Source organism: Lutra lutra, chromosome 4 (assembly GCF_902655055.1).
Source record: "Lutra lutra chromosome 4, mLutLut1.2, whole genome shotgun sequence".
Taxonomy (NCBI): Eukaryota; Metazoa; Chordata; class Mammalia; order Carnivora; family Mustelidae; genus Lutra; species Lutra lutra.
The window spans coordinates 105725737-105750200 of record NC_062281.1 but is presented as its reverse complement, the minus strand read 5'-3'; the positions used below and the strand labels follow the sequence as shown (position 1 = coordinate 105750200).

Sequence of the window (24464 nt, the reverse complement as noted above, 5' to 3'; positions counted from 1 at the left end):
TCACGATCTAATTCAAAATAAATGATTAGCTTAAATCAATTCTGTTGATAATCTCACCCTTGCCTCACATATCTACTTTTTTCTTTTCTATTTCAAGAACTAGAAAATTATTGTCTGCCTGGCTTTGTACAGTAACTGCTCAGTTGCTCTCCCCGTTTCTAGTATCTCCCTACTCTGATTCATTATGCATATTATTTCTAGATAAATTTATATATATATATATAATATTATTATATACTATATATATATATATATATATATATATATATATATATATATATACACATCCATCACATTATTCTCCCCTGCTCAGGACTCTTAGTTGCTGTATAACATCTCCTGGAAAAATTTCAAACTCTTCACTGGGGATTCAGGGAGCATTGACCTTTGACCCATCCACCTAGATTCAAAACATATACCCACAATTCCCTCAAATGATGCCTTACTTGCAAGTAATTTGCTTCCCCACCATTTCCTGAAAATGGCTTGACTTTCCTGGCTCAGCTGCCTTTGCTCTTGCTGAGTCCCCTGCTGAAATTCTGTCCCTCATTTACCTATCCAAACCCTAAAAGGTCTTTTTAAAAAGACCCTTAAGGTCTTTTTTTGCCCTAAAAGGTTAAGAGTTCTTCTTCTATTCTACCTCTTTCCATAAAACACTCCTTGATCTTTGAAGACCAATTGTATTCACTTTTAATCAGTTTTTAAGATTTGTGTTTCGCTTTTTAACCTTCACTGTGTGATATTGCTATAAAATCCTCAAGTAAAATTTCAGTGCCTTAGGCATAGAAATTACAGCTGCTGTTTCTTTTGTGTTATTTTTCAGATAATTTGCTACAGGGTTAGAAGCATTATAGGTGGCCCCAAAAGTCTTGCTTAATAAATAAATAAGTAAATTTATGCTGACATTAATAGCAGAAGGATTCAATACCATAATATGGGAAGTAAATAATAGTTAATATTTACAGAAAGTGTTTTTTTAACCAAATAACACACTTGTTCTTCACAATAATCTTATACTCAGCATTATTCCCATTTTTCAGCTGAGGAAAGAGAGGCCAAGAAAGATTAAGCCAGCTACCAAAGTCCATACAACTGTTAAGCCCTGTCTGAAGGACTTGAACTCCTATGTTGAAGGATTCACCAATACATCCTCCTACATTTCAGAATCACTTTGAATCAAATACACAGAAAATATATGCCTATATATAATGTATACACATATTTATATATAGTTTGACAAGTTTTTAATCTAAGATGTTTTAAATGTTCTGACCTTTATGGAAGCCTGATTGTAATAATTCACTAGGGCATTTTGCATATATTTACTAGTTGCTGATGATAAAAAATAGTCCGATAATCACTGACTGATTTTGAAGAAACTCAGCCATAATAAAATGTTTTTTAAAAAAAGCTTTTAACACTTCATGACTGGATCTTCTGGTAGGTTTCAAAGAACTGGTGTTTACAAGTTGAGTAATATACTTCTAGCAGAGATTTATGGCAGCTTATAGCTAATACATATGTTCCAGAATTGGGCCTCCGTGAGCATGGTTACAGATGAACTGTATTAGGTAGCAAATGCTTGATTTCTTCCTTTCTTAAAAATATGTTTTCAAAGTCTTTGGCCTTCATTCTGTCAAATCTTTCAGGGAATCAAACATATATCCCACTTAATTCTAACACATAGAAATTTATATAGAAATGTAAATAAATTATAGAAATCAAAATTCTTATTCTATTATCCAAGAACATGAAGGATGCATTTATTTTTGTCTCAGCTTTCATTTACATTAATCTCAACCTCAAAGCAAGACTCAAAAGGCAAAAACTGGAAGAAACCTTAGGCTAGCGCTCTTCGAAATTTAATATGCTTAAATAAAAATCACCTTTGGAGGTGCTGATTCAGGAACCGGCTTTATAGCAAGCTCCGAGGCTATTGTAAGGCAGGAAGTCCATGAACCCCACTTTTATAACTACGCCCTCAGGTTTATCTAAATCAACGTCCTCATATTACAGGTTAGCTAGTTAAGGCCCAGAGAAGTTAAGTGACTTATGCCAATTCACACAGCAAGAAAGTATCTTAACAAGGTTTTGGTCTCTTGGCTCCTAGTCCAATGCTACTCATGCAATATCTCAGTGGGTTTTCTGAAAAAATTCACTTCCTGTATCCATACATGTAATAGTTTTAAGCTGAACACACATTTGGATCAGTCTCAGATTTTCAGAGCTAAAGTCTGGGGCTCTATTTCTCAATGACTAAATGAACTATGGGCGTTCAGCTCTCCTTGTCTGTCAATCAATTCTTAATATGAGGATAATTGCAACATCTTAACAGTGACATGTATACCATGATACACAGAAACTGACAGTCTAGCTGTCTTCCTTCATTGCAAACTCAACCTTCAGACTACCAGTAGGGACAGATATCATTTCAGGGAAGTGGCTGAGAAGAGGGGTAGTTTTCCTAAGTCTTGTTTTACATAAATATCAAGAAAACTAAGACTTAAAAATGCAGAAGGCAGCTGGGAATATGTGGGGTGGGCAGGTAAGAAACAAAGATAGATTATTCATTTTTTCCTCCTCATCAATACATCTCCTGACTTTCTAATTATAAATAGTAAAAAGCTTGATTAACTGTCCCATCTTCACCAAAAAAGAAAAAAAAATCTAAATTCTGCTGTGATTTAAAGAAGTACTAGTTCATGTAAACAGCAGTTTGTTGCTCTTTCCTTCCATTATGCATAATGATTTCTAAATTTCTTGAATTTTAGCATCCTTTTCTAGCTTGTTTTATTTTCTTCTCTTTTCTTTTTGAAAATAGTTACTCTCCCACAGGAATTTGAAACACACTGATTTAGGATTGCAAAATGTAAACCCTGGTAGAATGATTGGGGGCTGGTTCTTTCATCTAAGGCTTGAATGGTATCTATAATTACTAATTATTCAACTCTCCATTATTCATGTGTGGCTTATCCCTGGCTGAATGGTTGAACCTTGGGTTTCCTGGTCACCAGTCTGCTCTGCAACCTCGTTCTCCAGCTGTCAGTGCTTAATCAGGGAAATCCAACTAATTTTAATAACCAATCTAAGCACAAAACCTCATTAGGAAAGTATATCTCTTGCCAAAAGAATGCATATAATATACTCCAAAAGTAAATATAGAAGTTTTAAAAAACTATTTTCTGTTTTAGATTATTCTCTTCTCTTCACAGGGATTACTGAGAACTCAGTGGGCAGTGCTTGATCCTATTAGGCTGAGACATAAAGTTGTCATTTCTGTAGTCAGTAATGGTAAATTATTGGCATGTTCATATGTCTCAACCTAAATAACATAGGATACTTCCTTTCATTTGCTTTTCTCTGTTGTTCTCAATTCTTGTTACAGATTTTCAGTGTAAAAAGCTTGTAAGCATTCACCTCAAAGGCTATCTGTATGGAGCTATGAACTTCAACCACACCAAACTACTGCCCAAGTTTATGTCTTATTGGATTAGGGCTCCTGACTTTGCCCCACCCCTGCTTCCTGGTCGGAAGGCTTTCTGTTTCTTTACTGGATGAACACTACTCATCTTTTGAGGTGTATTGTAGGTCATTTACCACTTCATCTACCCAACTTTCTCCAGGATTCTCCAAGGAGAATCATACATTGTTTCTTTTGGGGGTTTATCTGCTCCCTGTTTGAATCTCAGCTCCTATAACAATATTACATTGGTTGTTTACAAATTTGTTTTCTCTAATAGATTGTAAACTATGACAGAGACTGCCGCATTGATCTTATTATTTCTTTTTTAAAGAGATTTGATTTACTTATTTGACAGAAAGAGAGTGAGCATGGGGGGAGGGCAGAGGGGAGAAGCAGAATCCTTGCTGAGCAGGGATCCTGATATCCGGGCTTGATCCCAGGACCCCGAGATCATGACTTCAGCCAAAGGCAGATGCTTAACCGACTGAGCTACCCAAACACTGCTCAACTTATTATTTCTAATGTAGTCCCTAGCACATGGGAGGTGTTAAACTCATGTTTGAGAATAAGGAAAAGGTAGCAAGAGGGGAACAAGAAATAATTTCTATGATATCATAGCAATCTTACAATTGTGTGATTTTCTGTGGGATTTCACAGTGTGGGAAACTGATAATTGAGTTCCTTCCTGGCTCGTTGGAGTAAGAAGAGAATCCACAACACCTCGATTTCATTCTTCTACATTACAAATTGAGGCAGAATTTAAGAGAATTAGTCATTTTCTGTAGAAGCGGGAGCCTTCTTGCCAAAGGAGATGGCAGCCCACTGGGAAGTAAAGGCCACTTGGCAGGAATCCATCTTACTCACTCGAAGCCAACACCAGCTTATATCCACTGCCTCCCTTCAGCCTAGAAGCTAAAGGATGAGAGCCACCGACAGAGCTGATAGAAATAGCCGTCAAGGTAATTATTTCAGAACAGTAAACCTCAAACTAAACTCAGAAGGAGAGAGTCCAAAAAAGCAGGGAGAAACGTCTGGATAGAGTATAACTCAAGCCAATGGTACTCTGGGATCTTAGATTTCTCTTCTATTTCTACTATTTTTCTATTCTTGAAATCTCTTTCATTGTGAATAGTTTCACTGCAGTGGCTCACAGAACATTGGCTCAGCCGTTATTGCGTTCTATCCCACATCGGTAGGATAGTAGAAGAACCTCTTGCAGAGGCTGCAAAAGCACAGAGTGGACACTCTATTACAGTTTGCGCCAATGGCCTGATAGAAATTGCTGAAGTCACTGGCTGAGTTGCGTGCCCCTCTGTCCCATCTTGGGTACAAAAAGAATCTCCAGACTTGACCATTACATTTCCCCTGAACACTCTCTAGGATAACGTTAAAAATGTACATTACAGTTAGCCCAACTCTCTTTCCCAACATGATCGTGTACATTCTGACCTGAGAGCTTTGCATTGCCTCCAGCTTCTAATATAGCTCCTGGCAGGTGGTGTGGGTTCCATCAATATTTATTGAATTGGAGAGAAGAACCATTGGGATGGAATTGATGGAAAGATCTCTAAATTAGGCAAAGGGTGTGACTCAATCTTCCTCCATATTTTTTCCTCTTCAATTGGAAAAGGATGCCGATTTTGTTGTTAAAGAATAACTGAAAATATGAAAATTACATTTGAAGAAATCTACACAGCTGTTGATTTTAAGATGAATTTTTCCAGCCAACACATGAGATTAACTGCAAGATCTCCTTTTTTCAAGAAATAAGTTTATGATCTTAGGTAGACAAACTAAATCCAACGAAATACAGGTTCATGGACCCTAAGTTTGTTCAGACTGTAGCATTACCCAAACCTGCTAGTGGGGTGCCTCTTTTTATAGCCTCAGATAAAAGACAAACTGCTAAACAAATATTGACTATGTGTTCTGACTTTAAAAAACACTGAAATAGTTTTTTTAAAAAGCTCAGGGTGTCATGATTTTGACAGATTTTACTGGTTGGATAAAAACATCTAATGTCACATGCTCTGAAAACATAAAAATTAAGAAGTGATTTCTGCTGATTTCTTATGGGTGAGATAAAGTAAACAAAAATAAGAGAACTATTCTCCCTCAAACATGTCTAGTGCCGTGAAGTCAGAATAGAAAAAAATTCAGACTATCTGACTAAAAAAGGTCATTGTTTAGGTTAGAATGCTTTCTCCTAAAAAACTACCAAAATCTGCATTTTGTTTAATTTTTTATAGTATTTTTAACCAAGCAGTTTGTTTTATCATTTCCAAGCTCTTTGACACAGTGCCATATATTAGAAATCACACAGATACCAAAGGTCATGTTCCCTGCATCAGTCATTAACTATCAATAGCTTATACCATCTGCTATTCTTCACATTCTAGAATCAGTAGCACAGTAAATATGTACATTTTCTTCTATTGAACGATACATTCTTTGGTCTACCATCAGTCCTCAGAAAAACTAAATGAGATTGCTGATATACCTATGTTGGGCATGTTTGATACTGGATATTTTGGGCTTATAAATTTGAAGTTTGAAGATAAGTGTGCTTGGAACACCTAACAACAGCAGGAAAATGCCAATATAGTCTAGTGATAGAGCCCAGACCAGATGGTTAGGGCTTGTAAGAGGTTTAAATGTCAAAATATTTAAGCATTAAAAAATCCTGTTAGGTAAGGAACTTCAAAACCTGTCAAAACTACACGGCTAATAGCTCTGTAATAAAACATGTCCCCGAGCACAGAGTGGAGGCAAGAAAGAGCTAAAGGTTTTACAACTGCTAGGAAGGATGTTTCTACTGGGACACACGCAGCAGTTACAAAAAACATCTATCACGGGGGCGCCTGGGTGGCTCAGTGGGTTCAAGCCTCTGCCTTTTGCTCAGGTCATAGTCTCAGGGTCCTGGGATGGAGCCCTGCATGGGGGGGGGGGGGTCTCTGCTCAGCAGGGAGCCTGCTTCCCCCCTCTCTCTGCCTGCCTCTCTGCCTACTTGTGATCTCTGTCTCTCAAATAAATAAAATAAAATCTTAAAAAAAAAAATCTATCACATAGTATACAGCTGGTCAAACAACTTGTGCCTGATTTGGATATTTCAGGTATGGAAATCTTAATTGAATATAGTGGGAGTTTGTTCTTGTTACCAAGGAGAGTACAACTGAACCCTGGAAGGGGGCAAACATTATTCACACCTGTAATGAACACTGATCTTACAACTACTTTATGTCAAGTATTTTACAGTATTTCTTTCTTTTTTTTTTTTTAAGATTTCATTTATTTATTTGACAAAGAGAGAGAGAGATCACAAGCAGGCAGGGAGGCAGGCAGAGAGAGAGGGGGAAGCAGGTTCCCTGCTGAGCAGAGAGCCTGACATGGGGCTCAATCCCAAGACCCTGAGATCATGACCTGAGCTGAAGGCAGAGGCTTAACCCGTGGAGCCACCCATGCACCTCAGTACTTTACAGTATTTCTAAGAAGACACATATCTTTTTGGACCAGATATATTGCAAATATGCCCCCACTACCAGTTTAGCATACTGACATTACAAGTATTTGAACAGCCTGGCCAAATCTCTAAAAAGAAGGTTCCTAAGCAGCTAATAACCTAGGAAAATGAACAATAGTTACAGACCTAACAGGATTACAAATAAATGAAAATCTGAGTTGAAGAAGAATGAGGAATGCGTGGAAACTTGCCAGAGATCTGAAGCTGGAGAACTGAAAGATCAAACAATTCTTTTCTGAAAGGAGAGAGAGAAAAAAGTAGAGTCGAAAGGTTAAATAAAAACAGAAAAATCATTCTTTCCAAAGGAAGTTAAATATATATATATATATATATATATATATATATATATATGGCAAAGGATGGTAGTTAAAGTAAGCATGCCCTAACTTACTTAACTCTGATGCCAAGAAAATATCTAAAGTAAATTTCTGATTGCTTTGTATTATATAAACAAATGTTCAAAGGTACATTCAGGAAAGCTGATTTAATATATAAACGTAGAGCTTCTCTGTTTGAGGGAGTATATCAGATCCACCCAAAGTGCTTTTTTGGAGTTAAGGGTCTTCCCACCACAGCCCCACTAGAGGAGGGATCATGATCTGGAGAGGAAGGAATTTTAACGTTGAAAAGTCTCCTCTGGTGATTCTGATTTCCTGGCCAAAGTTTAGGTCCACATGTTTATTGGTGATTTACTGAGTCTGAAAAGATCAGAGCAGATATTGGGGGGCGGGGGAAACAACCTCTGGAAGACTCTCTCTTGGAGTAAGTAAGTAAGTAAGTAAGACTCTCCTGGAGTAAGAGAAGCTACTTAACTGAAAAGGGTCCCCTTCACCTATCAGACTTGTTTGGTACTGGTGGCTGCCTCATAGTCAAAAGAGCGCTGGCAATGAGGAAGGGTCAGAGTAAAGGAAGAGGGGAAGGAGGTTAATTCCACAACTTTTGACAGCTGGAAGCAACATTTCTCCAGGGTGGGAGCCAATATCACAAAGATCATGATATATCCCAGGAGGGAATTTCTTAATCTCTGCATAGATACCTTTTTCTTTACTTTTTCCCAGAAAGGACCTAAAAGATCAGACAAAGCTGAGAATGAAAACTCAGAAGGGGTTTTCTTGGCTTGAGCAAAAAAGAACTAGAGGAAGAGGAAGGCTGAGAGCCCTTGTATTCAGCATCAGAAAGGAGGTGGGGTGCCATTGAGAAGTGAGAGGACCACCCAGGTGTGGTTTCTTAAGTCCTACAGGGTCCCCTGAAAGTTCTAGGCTCTGGGAGCCTGTGAGGGAAGGTGAAGTGGTGAGAGGCATCTCCATATAATCAGTATATTTCAACCCTAGAGGAGCATAGACAGACTGAATGAAAAATATCTAAGCATGACTTTAGAGAGTTTCACCCTTCAGGTAACTCTTTTTGCAAGGTCAGTGCTTAAGCAACGAGGTGGGGGAAGGGGGAGGAGAAAGCTAGGAAATCACAAATTCCTGTCCTGGAGAAAGTTAAGGGAAGGAGGATTCACGGGGGTCTCTCTCTGCGTTGTGGTGTCTAGGGACTGGATGCCTGTAATCCCTGCCTCCTTCTGGCTGCTTGGGAGCCAAAGAGGGTCTGGTTATAGGCTCAGTTCAACAATCTTCTCCCCCAAACACCCTTCTGACACCACCCCCCACTCCCAGCCATTGCAGAAAAGTGACCCCTTGCTCTTACTCTGTGCTTTCATTGTGGGGTGTGTAGTTGGTGACTAAGTGGTCACAATGGCCCATTTTTTACCCTCTGCTTTGCCTTGATTAAACTTGAGTCCGGCTTCTCTCCTCCCCACCCAATTCTGAATGTCAGCTTGCCTGAAAATCTGAGCAAGTACTAAAATGCAGAACATGCTTCCTTGTCAGCTTATTCCCCAAATCCGAGACCACAGAGACGCATTTCTTGTCAGACCCCGCAGGTCAGTCATGCCTTCTGTCTACTTCCTCTCATCTGCCCAACTTTCCCTCACTGTGTATTCTGCTTACCATATAAAAGCTTTTTTGTTTGGTTTGAAATGCTTACAGATTTCCGAGATCAGAGCTCTCTCAGTATTGCAATAGTCTTTCTTTCTAATTAAAGTTTCTCCCTATCTAAGTCTGGATTTATTTATTTATTTATTTATTTATTTATTTTTGACGTTAGTATGTAGTTAAGAGTGATTTCAGGTAAGTCTGAGCCCCCCACTGGTGGGGAATGAGGTCTTGGGGGTCGGGGTTTTGTGTTTTTCTTGGGAAAAGCAAGAAGACATGACAGGAACGGCTCTCTTTTGAACTTCAACTTTCCAAAGGAGAATGGATTTATAAATGAGGTTCAAGGCTTTGCGCTCTAGGGGCCGCTGTCAGGGCCAGGGAATTGTTGGTTGAAAAACACCGTTAGGATCACTGCTAGGGGCCAAGGGATGTGCTTCGGCAGGGTTTGGGGGAGGAGAACAAGGAGTGAGGGATGGGACGGGCGGGGGCACGAGAGGATGGTACAGGAAGAGTTACTGGAAACGGCCTTCCGTGGGCGAGCTGGGGGTGGGGAGGTGAAAGGTGGTCTCAGCCTCAGCGCGGGGAGGTCGTGGAGCGGCGGCGCGAGCGGTCGGAGCAGCAGCAGCAGCGAGCGGGACGGAGTTAGGACCGCTCGGAGCGCCCAGGTCTCGAGGTAGTGTAAGGTTTGCAATCCTTCCACTTGCTGGCAGTTGCAGAAGAAGCTCTGCTTTTAAGTGAAACGTTCAGGCCACCCCTCCGAGGGCTGCGGCTTCCCCGGCTCGCTCCTTTCTCTCTCCCTCCTCCGGCCCTCGCGCTCACTCTTTAATTTGCACGCGCCCCTAAGTTTGCCGAGAGCTCGCTGCCACTCGGAGCCGGTCCGGCTGGGCGCCGCGGGCGGGGGCGGGGAGCCCGGGAACCGCAATCCAGAAGCATCGCGGGCCATGTATATTTCATCAAACGGACTTCGGGTGCGTCGCGTCTCACAGCCATCAACGCTATGTGCAGTGACATTTCTGACTTGAGTGGAGGAATGCGCGAAGGAAGCCCGGGCGAAATTGTTACTAGAGGATCTTCTTGGCGCCAATGCTAATTGTCCTGATTTATGTCCCTTCTGACTAAGCTCAACGTCTTTATCTGAAATAAAATGAAAGCTGTGCCAAGCGAGGTAGAACCGCCCGGCCGCTGGTTCTGATCCCCGGGAATCAGGAAATCGTCCTGCAGCTTAAAAAAAAAAAAAAAAAAAATTAAAGAGAGAGAGAGAGAGAGTGAGAGAGAGAAATAGAAATAGGGGGAAAAAAATCCCCAGTAAAAGTTTAAGGCGAGAAGTGGCAGAGGCAGCGGCGCGAGGAGGCGCGGAGAAGAGCCGGCAAGCGGGGGACTGGGCTGGCAAGACCTCCCGAAGCCTGCGATTTCATTATTAATATCACTATATTTTTGGAGGGAGAGGCACCTTTCTCATCCTCTTTTCCTCTCCGCCCACCCCTGTTCCCTCCCCCTCATCTACCTGTCAAAGTCACTGATCTTTTGCATTTCGGAAGAGGACGTCAACGGGAAGGAATTCCCCCTCTCGGCGAGGGCTCCGAGAGGGGGCGACGCGCAGGAGGCTCCCCCTCAGGGGCCCGCGACGAAGGTAATTAAGCGGCGGGGAGTGGCGGGCCGGCGCGGGGCTCCGGGTGCGCGGAGTCCTCTCCCACCGCGGGCCGAGCGCGAGCGGGACCCCGGGGCTGCGGCGGCGGCGGCGGCGGCTCGGGTCCACACCCCACCCCTCCCGCTCCTCCCGCGCCCGGGAGGACGCTCGGCGGGAGCTGCCGCCGCCCGCCCGTGCGCTGCTCGCGGGCTCTGCAGCCGCGGCCGCCGCCCGAGGCGCACCCGGCTGGGCAGGGCCGCCGCCCCGCGCCGTCGGTCGGCTCCCGGCCGGCGCAAGGGCAAACGGGCCACACGGTAAGTGCAGCCGGCGTCCCCTCCTCCGGCGACCCGCGCTTCTAGTCTTTGCCCCTCTCCCCCCGGCTCCCTCCCTCCGTCCCTCCCTCTGTCCCCCTCCCCCCTCTGCGATCCACAGGCGGGAGGGAGGCTCCGGGTGGGCGAGGAACTTTGTGAAGCGCCTTGAGGAGGCAGCGCGCGGAGCCGCGGCGCGCACACAACCCGCACACTCTGACACCCACACACGAGTCTTCCTGGGTGTGCGCCCCGAGCGGGTTAGGGGTGTGTGTGTGTGTGTGTCTGTGTGTCTGTGTTGCATCCGGAGCCTGGGCGCTGGGTGGGTGCCTCGGTGGACGGACTCACAGGCATCCGGCGCGCTCCCCCTCTCCCACACACACCTGGCCACACACAACGCACTGGAGGGTTCTTTTTTCCCTTTTTGCCAGTTGTCTCTGCTTTGGGGAAAAACTTGCCCTCTTGCTGGCCCTGCGGGGCTGGTGGCCACACTGAGAGCTTTTGAAGTCCCCTTCTTTTAATCTCCGTTATTGGTGCGAGATTAAAGCATTACTATCCCATGATGTGCAGCTGGGGAGAAGGGAGAATTGAAAGAGGACCTGACTTGGTGTAGGAAAGCTTTGGAATATTTTCTCAGATTCTTTACTGGCATTACTTTAATCGGTTGATGGATTTGGCTAGAGACATTGAATTCCTATCCTCTATGGGTCTGTGGATATCTATATATAATACAAATAATCCCGAATATTATTGGGCCCAAAATAACCAATTAAGTGATTCATACCCGGGAAAAGTTAGATAAAAAAAGAAACTGCGCCCTCTGCTGTTTATTGTAGTAACCTCACCCGGGGACCTCCACCCCCCACCCCATCCATTTAGGAGGTTGTCATCTTGCAGGGCTTGCCGGAAAATTCCTAGCGGGGATTTTAAAGCGACTTTATTTGGAAAAGTCGGAGGTTGCGTTCCCATCATCGCATCAGGTATAGATTTCCAGAGAGTAGAGGCTTTTGTTACCCCACTCCTCTTCCATTCTTCTCTCTACTCGGAATGGTAATGGAGCCACTCGTTATCATAACAGTTTGTCAATCTTTGGAATGGAAAATTCTGAGTAAGATTCAGAATTCCACTAAACATATGGTGTATCTGGCAGTAGATTTGCTCTAGAAATAAGGCCCTGTTTTATGATTGAAAATACTAAAAGTTGTCTTACAGAAACGAGGGGAAATTCACCAGAAAGATCTCCAACAAAATCATTTATTCGAATTTACTTAATGGTTAATCTCCTTAGAAAAAGTTTCCCAGAAATTCACTTTTTCAGAGAAGGAGCAAGGTTTTTGTAATTTGTCTAGCCCTTGAGAGCATCTCTAACCTGTGGGGAATTAGGAACCTCAGATTTCATTAAGTATATTTTGTCACTTTGAATGTCTTACCCACCCACCCCCCTTTCTCTTTGGCAAAGAAAAGGCAGCTCAATAACTGTTCAAGATTCTTTTGGAAGAGAAGCAGCTTTCAGTTTTTCATTAAGATAAAATTTGGGTATTTGCATGTGGATCAGGACACAAAGGAAAAAAAAAATGCATCAAGTGTTTTGCATTTACTATTGTTCCAGCTTATGTATGTAGGGGATATATTTCCTTTTCTCTTCCGGATGCCATGAAATGACATCTATTTCACCACTAAAGATCAACATGAGGGCATTCAGAATTCCATCTGTGGCTATTAATGTGGTTATATTTCCTATTGTGAAATTTAAGAGCGATTGTCTTAAATTTTTGTAAGACAACAGTTTATTTTATTTGCACACAAAGCTTTTTTTTGCTTTTCTGTTGAGATTTTTGTTTTGTCAGCTTTCACAGGGCATGTGTGTTAAAGTGATTCAGGTTAGCTTTTTTAGGATGACGCTAATGTATTTTGCAGTTTCCTTTTGTATATTTACAATTGGCGCAACTACTTGTCTGCTTCTATTACTATTCCAAAAAAACAGGTAATATGTCAAAAAATTTTAAACAATTATGCTTTTATTTGATGTTTTCTAAGTATTATAAAGATTTGGATAGTTTTAGAGTTACAAGAACATAAAGTCGCTTGGAAAGAAATAAGATTTCATGCAAATCAGAAAGTTATTATGCTAACAAAACAAGTGTGTGTGTGTGTGTGTGTGTGTGTGTGTGTAGATATTATAGGTCAGTAAGAGATATAGTGTACTTTAAAAAAGAATGTTATCTTCAGAATCCAGAGTTTTGTTTCAAAACTTCAGGTGGGTGTAGATTTTCTTAAATGTGTGTTTGAAACCTTGGATGTCTGAACTTGCCTACATAAGAAGTTAAGATTTGTTGTTCTATGGTAATGAAATACCAGATTTCTTCCAGGCTTAACTGATTCTGAAATAATTTTATGTATTATCCCATCCCCTAACATCCTGCCAAGTATATGCTATCTGATTTCTCTAATCATTCTTCTCTCAGTGAAAACCGAGATCTTTCAAATACTAAGGTGTGCTATTTGGTTTTATTAAGAATCTCATGATAGGCAGTTGCTCATAATACCCAATCAAGGATGAGTAAAATATGTCAATGATGTTTCAGTACTCGTTAAATTCCTTAAATTTTGAGAGACAGTTAACAAAAGGGTAGAAGCAAATGTTTCCCACTTAAGATGACTAGAAAATGCTCTCTTCACAACAATAAATAAATGCAAAAAGCATTCAGTGTATCTTAAATATCTCGTCTAGTCAATCTCACTACAACAGTGTTGGAATCTGCTAATTTTGGTAGGTGATAGCATTTGGGGATATCTTAATCTCTTTATACTTTTCACTCAATGAAATGTGATTATAGTTAGTGTTCTTTTTGTTCCTCTCCATTCAGAAACATGCCTATTTATAAAATTCTTAATGTCTATGAGGAATGAGTCAATAGTTGTCTATTTCAGGTGTCCTTGTATTTATGGAATAAATAGTCTACTACTACCACCCCCACCTCCTAGTGAGATTATATAATAAAACGAATGAGCTAGAGTTAATGGATTTACTGTCAATATTTTCCTCTCAGTTGATGATATTGGCATTTTTTTTTTTTAAGAATGTAATTGTCTATACCATTGACCACTACGACTCCCATGTACTATTTTGGAAGGCTTCTTTTCTGATGAGAAAAGGCCTGTGAAATTCCTTCTCCAAAGTTATTTCCAGGTGGAGGGGAATTAGCTTCAGAATCCTGGAAAAAGATGTCCTGTGGATGCAAAGCCATGTTATAGCCCCTTTTAGTCCAGATGAATAACATCTGTCAACTTGAGGATATGACATAATTTTATGTTTTCATATTGGCTCTGCAAATTTATATATCAGTGAGAGTCTATGGAGTTCTCATAGCATATTAATGGGTATTTTTATTAAAGTGGACTTCTAAGTGCTTTAGTGCACAGGTAGAGGTGACGGCATTATTTGAAAACAGTTCGTTCCCAAGGTTTGCAAAGCAAAGAACTGGTACCTGGGGCTGCACGGAGCTCTTCTGAAGCTGCTCACATTTAGGTGATGTGGATACCTGAGGCAGTTTCAAAGCCCCCATTACTTGGCAATTAGGTCAGTTATGGGCCAGAAGGGGTTGGTATGGTATATTAAATCCCCAAATATGTCATTAACTGTCCTTCTCATTATCCGTTTGCCTAACTATTTGCTGTGCTGACCTAGCTTTTAAGAAGCTGTTGATGATTTTAACCTGGTTGAAACGCATAGCCCTATGGGAACTGGTACCATTAGGCAATAGAGGTTGGGGTAAATAGTATTCTATTTTCATATCATTTTATTGTCTTTGAAAACTCCATAATTATACTGAGTAGCAAATTCCCCATTTTGACAGAGGCCTCTTTTCCACTGTGTGTCCTGGAAATTCATAGTTTTAATTTCTTCTTAATTTTAAATTAAGAGGATTTTCTTTGAAGTGTAAGTGGCACTAAAAAAAAGTAAGGAGACCTGACATGAAGAATACATTCTAGATTACATGCTACAAATACAAAAATTAGAATGAAATTAAGCAATTATGTTAAAGAACAGTTTAGTGACCCTCTGCTCCTGATCTGTAATATGCCGTGGTCAATATCTTTTTCTGTGTCAATGGGAGCTCATTAAATGTAAATTCTGCAGACTAACTGAGCCATGCCATATTAGTGCTTGCCAAAGCTTGACATTTTTAATACATTAATAATATGTCTGTAATGTAATGGAAAACTATTAATCACAACTGGTTATGTGCCAGAAATTTAAGCTATAATTGGCTGCTTCTTGTCAAGAATGTCTACCGCACAGTCCTGCAACTGCCTAATATTCAAATATCTTGCACTCCTCTGCATTTTTCCTTGTCAGTTCTCTAAATTCGATCAATGGTATAGTCCATAATTCTGTGTAATGACCATCATTATAATTCTGCTATTCTTTAATGAGAATTCGTTATATTGGGATTGTTGTGTTAAGAAATAGTAACAGGTTCGCATACATTTCCTTAGTGCCCAAATTTTCCACGTACATCTATGTGGTCATCCTTTACTCAGTGGTTGCAAAAAGGCAAAATGTGGATAAAGACAGAGTTACAAAGAATAAATAAATTAGGGGGTAACATTTACTGGCTAAAAAAAAAAGTGAAGGTTAATCTCAGAGCATTCCAACGTATACTTAAGGTCACATTTTAAAAACAATATTAAAAACTAATTCATAATTTTCACTCAATTCAAACTCAGAGCAGTCCATTCCCGGTCTTTCAAGATTATATTGTTCTTGATAAGAAGTTGCTATGTATTGGAACCTAAGAATTGAAGTTAATAATTTCTAGTCTAGTAGATTTTACACTTCTTCTGTTGTAATGCCCAGGCCCAGGTCCCCAACAGCCCATGAAAGTGTTTGTTCTTGTTATAATGAAGTAGTAAACACAGTTGGAAAATGCATCTAGAAAATGTGCATTTGTATTATTTTAACACCTTTACAGATTATTAATTGTCAAATTGTTGGACGTTTCTGAAAATATCAACTTAAGATTACCACTGAGTCTGAAAAAGCAGAGGGCTGCAGTAGCCAAAGCACATGCTTCTCTGTGATTTCTTTCCCTTTAGTTTAAGATATCAAAATGTGCCCAACACACCTATGTGTTATAAGGAGGAGGCAGATTCAAATCTGCAGTTTATACCATGTTTAGACAAACTGCTAATTATTGCTTCATAGGAACTCAAATATTCAACACTTTTCCTAATAGAAAATACCACAAATTACAGCTGTATGATAACATTTTATGAATTGAATATAATGAAAATTGCACTTGCATCCATAAAGCAATTATTATAAATTACTTTGCTATGGAAACACTATTCAACCATCCAGTGGCATTTCATAGTCTGTGGCTGAGTTCATTTCAAGATGGTGCATTATTTAAATATATTGACTTCCTTTTATAAGATTGTTTGAAGATAGCAAACTTCCCTATTTAAAGCGCCTGATGTGAATTAATGGGTCCGTAATGATATTTTCTAAACTGCAGGCTTTTTTTGTCCTTTTCCAGTTGTTTAAAAAACAGTTACTGGGACTCTGACAATATGAACGAACTAATTACACAATACCTCTTTTTTACACCTGGTTTCCAAATATTGTTGTTTGGTTTGACTTGGACAGTCATTTCTAAAGAGCAAAGTTGCCAGTTCACCTCTCCATGACTAGAACCCATACTTGTGGAGGGTGCATTATCAGCTAACCTAAAGTACTGTTAAACAGTAATTTTTATTTCTCTTAGAATTAGTGCCATATTATTCTGCTTCATGGCCTGTAACTCACCCTCAGCTATTTTTATGTGTGCATTTTAAATTGTGCGTTTTACTACAGAGCTTTTAGTTTTAAAGCAGGGTATAATACTCGCCTTTGGGACAAATTCTCTTCTTCTGTTACAGAAAGTAAGTGCAAATGCAGATGTAATGGCTATAAAAAGATGTAAGAAAATAGAAGATTCTTGTGAAAAGAAAATTTGCTCCTTTGGTTTTATTTTTGAGTATTTTTTTTTTTTCTAGAGAGCCAAGTTATCTTATCACTACTGCAACTAAACAAAAGAGGCTAAATTCTTCCAATATAATGAGCAAACCAAGGGGACAGCCTTGTGCCAACAATGCTGGTTTTCACTCCAGCTAACAAAAGCTAAGAAATGTACAAGGAATTTAGAGATTTTTAGGGTCTCTTTGCCAATAGACAAAGGCATACAAGTAGTTGTCACTTTTTTGTCATGTTATAAAAGCATTCATTTCGCCCATTGTTCTCCTGATAGATTTTCTAGCACTGCAATTCATGAGAAATGTTTAAATCTAGGGGCTTGCTCTCAGTTTTGTCAAGGTGGAAATATAATTTTTGAAGTGAGGACATGTAACTCACTTGGGACCTGCACATCTGTCTTTGTTATGGAAGAGTTAAATCCTTCATATCAAGATTCTCCCCAATGTGAGTAATTTCTATGGTTTGCTCATTCTAGCAAAGCAGCAGAGTAAAGGTTATCCATATTACACCAATTTGCTTTATATTGCATCAAACCTCCCAAATGTCAACATATCATACAGTTTGTAATGCATTGATTCTGGGGCAATAACTCTTACTCTTATTGTTTCTTAAAGGGTGTTGGTGCCAGAAGGAAAGAATGATTGATGAGAAGCAGACACCTGGCTATAGACATTCATCCTTTTGCTTCAGATACTGATATCCTGGTGCGTCTGAGCATCCCTCGTGAGCTGTGGGCACCGAGGATCACCCAGAGTTATCGGATGTACAGCAGGAGAGCCATCACTTTGCTAAATCATTCTCTGCCACTGGACATCTTTTACGAACACCAAACCAGACGCGAGTCTAATAGATATGTTCTAGGACAACAAAAAAGCGGCAAGTTATTGTCAACGCCTAATGTCCAAATATGTTAGGCTTCCACCAAAGTCCTCAATATACCTGAACGCACACAATATCAACCCTTCGCTTTTAGATTTGGAATCTACACTGAGGTTCATCCTCCTTTTTTTTTTTTTTTAAATATACAGACCCTACCTACATATAGACATATATATATATGTAAAATAGACCTAGCTCACAGATAATCAAACCCTGCTTTATTACTGCGAAGATTGCCAAGAATTTAGAGATGTATTTGTCAAGATTCCTGTCAATTCATGCCCTTTGGGTTACAGTGTCCTCAGTGATGCAGCCCTACCCTTTGGTATGGGGACATTATGACGTGTGTAAGACTCAGATTTACACAGAAGAAGGGAAAGTTTGGGATTACATGGCGTGTCAGCCGGAATCCACGGACATGACCAAATATCTGAAAGTAAAACTAGATCCTCCGGACATTACCTGTGGAGACCCTCCTGAGACATTCTGTGCAATGGTGAGGCAACCCTTTTGTATAACTATTTCCTATGAAGTGGGAGCGTGTCGTATATGTGTGCAAGTGTGGCAAGGGTAAAGACTCAACTCATGCAATGAGCTGAATCTGCGGGGGGCAGATCTGTGCTAACAGATCCTTCCTTCTCACTGGAGGCTGGCTTGCAGGACCTGGAATTACACATTGCAGTGTGAGTGATGCACTGGAATGTACCTTCTGTCTTCCTGCAAACCAAAGCTTCCACTGAGACTGGTGTACTGTATATAAATTATAAAAGAAAAAGTTCAACTGAAGGTTAAATTTCAGATTGGAGTCTGGGAATATGATTAGGTCATATGCATCATGATAAAGGATAAGCTCCATTGGTAAACCGAGTTTAAAAACACAAAGTTTTCTTCAGATACCTGTATGAGGCCAGCCCTGAATTTTGTAGTTCAAGGCTAGATTAGAGCTCATGGTTATCCTCATCTGGACACTGCTTGGGTGTGGAAGTCTTCGTTTAGGAGATCAGTGAGAAGAGAAGCAAGGAGAGAGGAGCTAATGCCTCTGGAAAAGTCTCATTTGTCAACTCGTGCAGCACCTTATTTTCAAGGGTCACAGTTTTCTATGGGTATTTTAAATATGATTGTTGGAATGTTGAAAATGCATTTGCTGAAAAGTAATGACCTGGGCATACAAATTCAGATACCATCCTTTGATAAGCAGAATTACAGAATTCATTGTTTTTGTGGTATACATAAGTCTTTTCCTGGGCAGAGAGTTAAATCCTAGGTGAAAAGGTAACATTGGAGTGATGCATTGAATTTTCACTTAGGATGTGGTTGAAAGTTTACCTATAAGGTAAGGAGTTTGATGATTAACATGATGTAAGTCAAAGTGCTAAAGAATTCAGACAGTATATTCATTTGGTTTATGTCAGTGTTTTTCTTTATTATAGGTGGTCTTTATTTGACACTGGAATTGTGATCCCACTTCTCTCCACAGAACAGATATAATCATATGGCAGATTTTAATAGTATTCTTACCTGACTTTATTATCTTGAACCTGGCCTGGCATTTTCAGGATAGTGAAACTATTAATCAAAGTAGCATCTGTTCACAGTCCCCAGTGAGTTAAATTAGCATAAGATCATCTTATACCTAGCACTGTAGAAAAGGTTTTGTAACAGGAAACAATTTTGAGCAATAAAGAGTGTTTTTACCTAAAAGCTAACGGCTTGCCATTTTTCAGAACTGCCTTTGGGGACTGGTTTGAATTATAGTCTAAACCCGATTTTGTGGAGAGTGAGAAAAAGAGCTTGGCTATTAGGTGTCACTATGACTAAAGTGGCCTGAAAGACTAAATATTTCAAAGAGAGGACCCGTCTTTCTGGGAAACAGGTATGCGGTTTGAAAAAAAGGGCAAAAAAGCTACGTTTTAGAAACCAGAAACTTCCAAAAGAGTAGTTTATTCCACCCCATTAGCAAAACTATGATAAATCTGTAAAAGAGCAGGGACCTTTGTTGGCTTTATAGAAAGGTGTTTGATAATCTTTCATAAAAAGTCAAATTTAGGGTCTCACTGCAAATCTGTGGTGCAATTGCTGGGTAGGTAATAGGTCATGTAGTCTTCCACTTCTCACAGCAAGAGAATGAGTTCTGGGCCAGCTTTTCATGTTACAAAGGTCGCTGTAGCTCTGTTTATTCCTTACATGACACTTATAGTGATATGCCTATTCTGGAATTGTTTAATAATTTACAAATCTAAGTAATATAGCAGATCTGCTTCTTAGGGTGCTCTTTCCACTTACATCAGCCCTGTATGGTGTGTTCAGCCTGTGCTTTAAAAACACAGCTTTCCTGATCTCCACCCCTGGCAAGAGAACGCTGACTGAGCCCTGCTCCTGTCCTCACATGGAAGGATTTACTTGGGGTCTTCAGTGTGCCTCTGTTTCCTACCATGAGTGGAAAAGGGCACATTACAGAACTTTGCATGGCTGCCTTTCATGGGGACATGGTCTAGTCTTTAAACAAGTCCGTTCCTTCCCAGTTCACTAGCTGTGTGATGTTAGAAACCAAAAGAGAAAAAAGAATTAAAATGATATCCCCCAGCTTTCTCAAGAGCAGTAATGTGAATACTTAATACATTTACCCCCAAGTGCACAAGGTAGTCTTTTAAAAGGCCACATCTTAGTCAGATGCAGATACTTAGTGCATTTAAGTTTGTCAATGGGCAGAATTATTTTCCAAGGGAGAGCATAAGATTTGTAGGATGCTACCTATCAATGCTTTATTTGAACTCCTTAATATGCATATGACTGGCATAGCAGATTTAATAACCTATCCTTTAAACACAGATTTTGGGACTATTTCTAAGCATCTTATATGCCAAGTCAACAACAATGGCCTAATACAGCAACACTTCTCTGTAGTTTTGGATTTTCCATAAAACTCTTTAGCGTAAGTGTTCCTGACACAAGGCTGTAAAGCTGTCTTGGGAAGCTGTCGTATCAGACCGGTGTAGGTGCTCCTTAGCCCAAGGTCTAATGGGAATCCATAAAGTCACTTGTGTTATGACTTTCCTGTTCTTTCCTCCTTGACACATGCATCCATACCTGCTCCCTCAGAGTCGTTAGTGCCCATTACATCAGGGGAGCTGCCACAGAAGCACAGTCACTACTTAGCCCTTATATGTAAATGTTTGCTTGCAAAATGGTTTCAGAAATCACCCGCTCTGTTAGTGACACCCTTATTAGCTATGAGTATAACAATTCTGAGCACCAAGGGGCCATTTGGTGAGAGAAAGACCCTGAAGTTCCCATAGCTGATTTGTTTTGTATAAAGTTGAAGTTCATTGGCAATGCGTTAAGAGCCACTGTTGCTGCCTTTCTCTAATGCCCCATCCTCATATGGCAGTGACCATTCAGGGAGGGAGCGTATAGTTTATTGTAAAACTTTAGGCGAAAAGGGCCACATGATTCCATTTGAAAATAGACCCCTGCTTCCTAACCTGGATGACCTATTTAATAATTCTTCAGTGTGTAGTGATTTTAAATGGTTGTCTATTAATACTACCAGCATTATGTTAATTTTATGGGAGCACTCTGACATTTCTATTTATGCGAATAGAATAGGGGAAATAAATACACACACACACATATGAATTGGTGTCAGACCATACATTTTCTTTTTAATTTAATATACTCCTTTTAAGGATCTGAGAGGTAGAAGAGGGTTAGCCTTTTTTGTTTTTTTTGTTGTTGGTAGGCTGGGTTAGTATGTTCCTATAGATCATGTCCTTCTCCCAGCCACAAAAAAACCTTTCCATAGCCCAGCTTTGTCAGAAAACACAGATCATCTAGTGACTGCAATTTGTTTCAATTTGCATAAAGAGCAAATAGGATGATCTGAACCTGCATGTAAAGCTGAAGTGAAAACACAGAGCTCTGACTTGTTCTTTGTGTTTAGACAAACTTCGCTGTCATATCTCCACGCAACACCCCAGTGGCTTAAAAATGGCAAAATTATCTGCAATTATCTCCAGCCTGCAGCTAATTTTCTGGATAAGTTAAACAGAAGCTTTGAAAGGGAGCCTGCAGACGGGAGAAGTCATGTGCGTTTGTACAATGGCTGGTGCGGAAGTGCTGATGGCTATGGAAATGTGAACCCCCGAGAGCTGCTGCGGATTTCAGAGCCAATCAAAACTAAATTAGGAAACAAAGATTATTAAAAAGTCTTCTGTGCATGTAATTTTGGCATAATATTATGAGGTGGACATTAAATGTTTCCCTTGGAGACCCCAGCATCATTAATGCAGTGTGCCTTTAATTACAAGTAGACTCATATTACTAAAAAATGGAGAAAATAAAGTACTCAGAGGGGTCGTTAGCAATACCCTCATTATGTTTACTGAAATAATTAAAAGAAAGGGTGTAATTTTTCTAAATAAAATGTCAGAATTTGAAATGAAAATGGATTTTCTTTAGGAAATTTACTAATGGCTGCCTGCACTCTTGATAGGCATTTATTCAAGTACCATAATAGGTCTATTAACGATCATTCCATATTGCACTATTTCTAGGTAGACTCCTAGTAAGAAAAAAAAAAAAAAGACTTTAATTATTGCAAGCATTGTGGTTAGAACATATTTCTTTGTGTTCAAATGGAATTTAGGAAAGTAGTAGAAAGCCTTTGTGTTTTATGATATTAAAGGAACCCAGTGGGATGAGCGAGCAGTAATGCATAGTCACAGGGCTATCTATAACTTAAATTTCAAATCTGACATCAGTGCAGGTTGCCATCTGGTGGCTATCAGGTGGCCTTTGAGAAATTAATTTGATAAACTCAGTTACATTTTCAGTGACAGGACATTAATGTCCATTTTCCAAAAACTGGAAATGACATTGACTTATATAATAATCAAATAATCTTAAAATATACTCTGTTCACATGAAACATAATTCAATCAATGAATGAAGTTTTAATAACAGTGACATCTTTCATTTGAACTGATTTATCCCTTAATTAGCCCAGAATGGAATTTTTAAAAAAACCTTCGATTCCGTCTTTATTAACACTTCCTTGTTATTTAGTTCATTATTTGGACTTATTTCTTAGAAAAGCTTAATTCATGTTTGCAATGAATTAAGTTTCACGAAGATCAATCTTTTTGATGTATCCCTGTACCAAGTATTTCCTTATTGAGGAGCCTACAAGAGCTCCTTATTATCTGTTGCATCAAGTTTTTAAATCTGGTTATATTCAACTTTATTTCTCACTATTTCCCACTGGGACCCTATGGCACATCCAGGGGACTTAGGGATAGCGATCTGATGGGCAGAGGACTGCCCCATTTGGGTTGAGTCTCATTGGCACAGCATGCACCATATATCGGTGGAGGAGTGTTGGAAGGATTCTGGGAAAGATTACTGTGGGTCTAACAGAACTTAAAACCGTATTATGTCACTAAATATTCTCAGACAGTGTTCTCTAAGGGCAGAAGTGCCTCAGTCTCTGATGGGCTGATGCTTCACAAATATTATTGCAGGCTACTGAATGCAGTGATGTGAACTGAGTGTAGAACACGTGCAAAACCAAGAGGTGATGGTGAGAATCCAAGTTAAATAGCATGTGTTTCCTGCCTCCAAAGGCAGTAGAGAAGAGTCCTAAGCAAGATGAATACGAAGTAGCGTGTACTCAGAGGATGGGGAAGCAGACAAGCATAGCCAGCCCTCAGAATTTAAAGGTGAAATATTATTTTGCTATGTATCAGAGGGCCACTTGGAGAATACTCTCTGGTAGTCAAGTACCTAATGTTAAACAGTGCCTGAGAGAGATACAAAAAGCCCGGGTGGGGCAGATTCAAGCACCGTGTTTAAAGGACTGCCTAGTGGCCTGGTTAATGGTAGAATGACCTTATATATAGCAGTATGGAGAAGGAGCAAAAAACATAGAACCTGATGGGTTAGATAGACCTCTATATGTGTGCATATATGTTATATATATAATGTATGTGTGTATATATGTATTTTTAACTTAGTTGATGGTGGAGTATGCTGAGTAAGATTAGGACGGCTCATCTGCCTGGAGCTCCAATATTACACAAAGATTAGGGGGAGCATTTAACTGAATCTACAAATGCAAGATTTTTAAAGGTGGAACATGAGAAAATAATAAGTGCCTTGTAGTGGATCAATTTGAGGTACCTCCTCTGTCCCCCAAGAATTAATCTTGTTTGCTCTCAGTCTAGAGGAATATCACTTGAAAAGTGTGAGAAGCAATCTCCTAAAAATACCATAGTCCTTCCAGATTGTTTTGGAGTCTCAGGCATATTCTTCAGATCTTGTGTGTGTGTGTGGCAGGGGGGTGGGTTCTCTTCTAGCTTTGGGACTGTACATAGGATGGGTCTTGGGCTGGCATCTTGATCCTCTGACCTTAAGGACTAGGGTCATCCCATAGGAAGTCCCTCATCTCATGTGTTTTCTCTATGAGGACAAGCAGAGGACATTTCTCTTGCTTGGAATAGTCTGTGCTCCTCTCCACTTTTCTCAAGTCCATCCATCCTTCAAGGTCTATGTGAGGTTGGCTTCTCTAAACACACTTTCTGCAAATTTCAGCTCCTATCATTTTCTTTGCTATATATCGGTATTAGCCCTGCCTATGTACTGCTATTACTATATGGCACCATTCCATTTAGC

At 40.0% G+C, this 24464-nt stretch overlaps 1 protein-coding gene across 7 annotated transcripts in view; it reads left to right on the top strand.

Annotated features, from left to right (window-relative positions):
• The first annotated feature begins 10138 nt into the window (after positions 1-10138).
• The window catches only part of NTNG1 (netrin G1), a 344911-nt gene continuing 330585 nt past the window's right edge, over positions 10139-24464 (top strand). For 6 of the 7 annotated variants that reach the window (XM_047727940.1, XM_047727937.1, XM_047727939.1 and 3 more), the window contains exons 1-2: positions 10139-10592; positions 17531-18291. In XM_047727940.1, coding sequence (XP_047583896.1) covers positions 18046-18291 — 246 coding nt within the window. In that variant the 5' untranslated portion in view covers positions 10139-10592; positions 17531-18045. The other variant, XM_047727934.1, reaches the window with a different exon arrangement.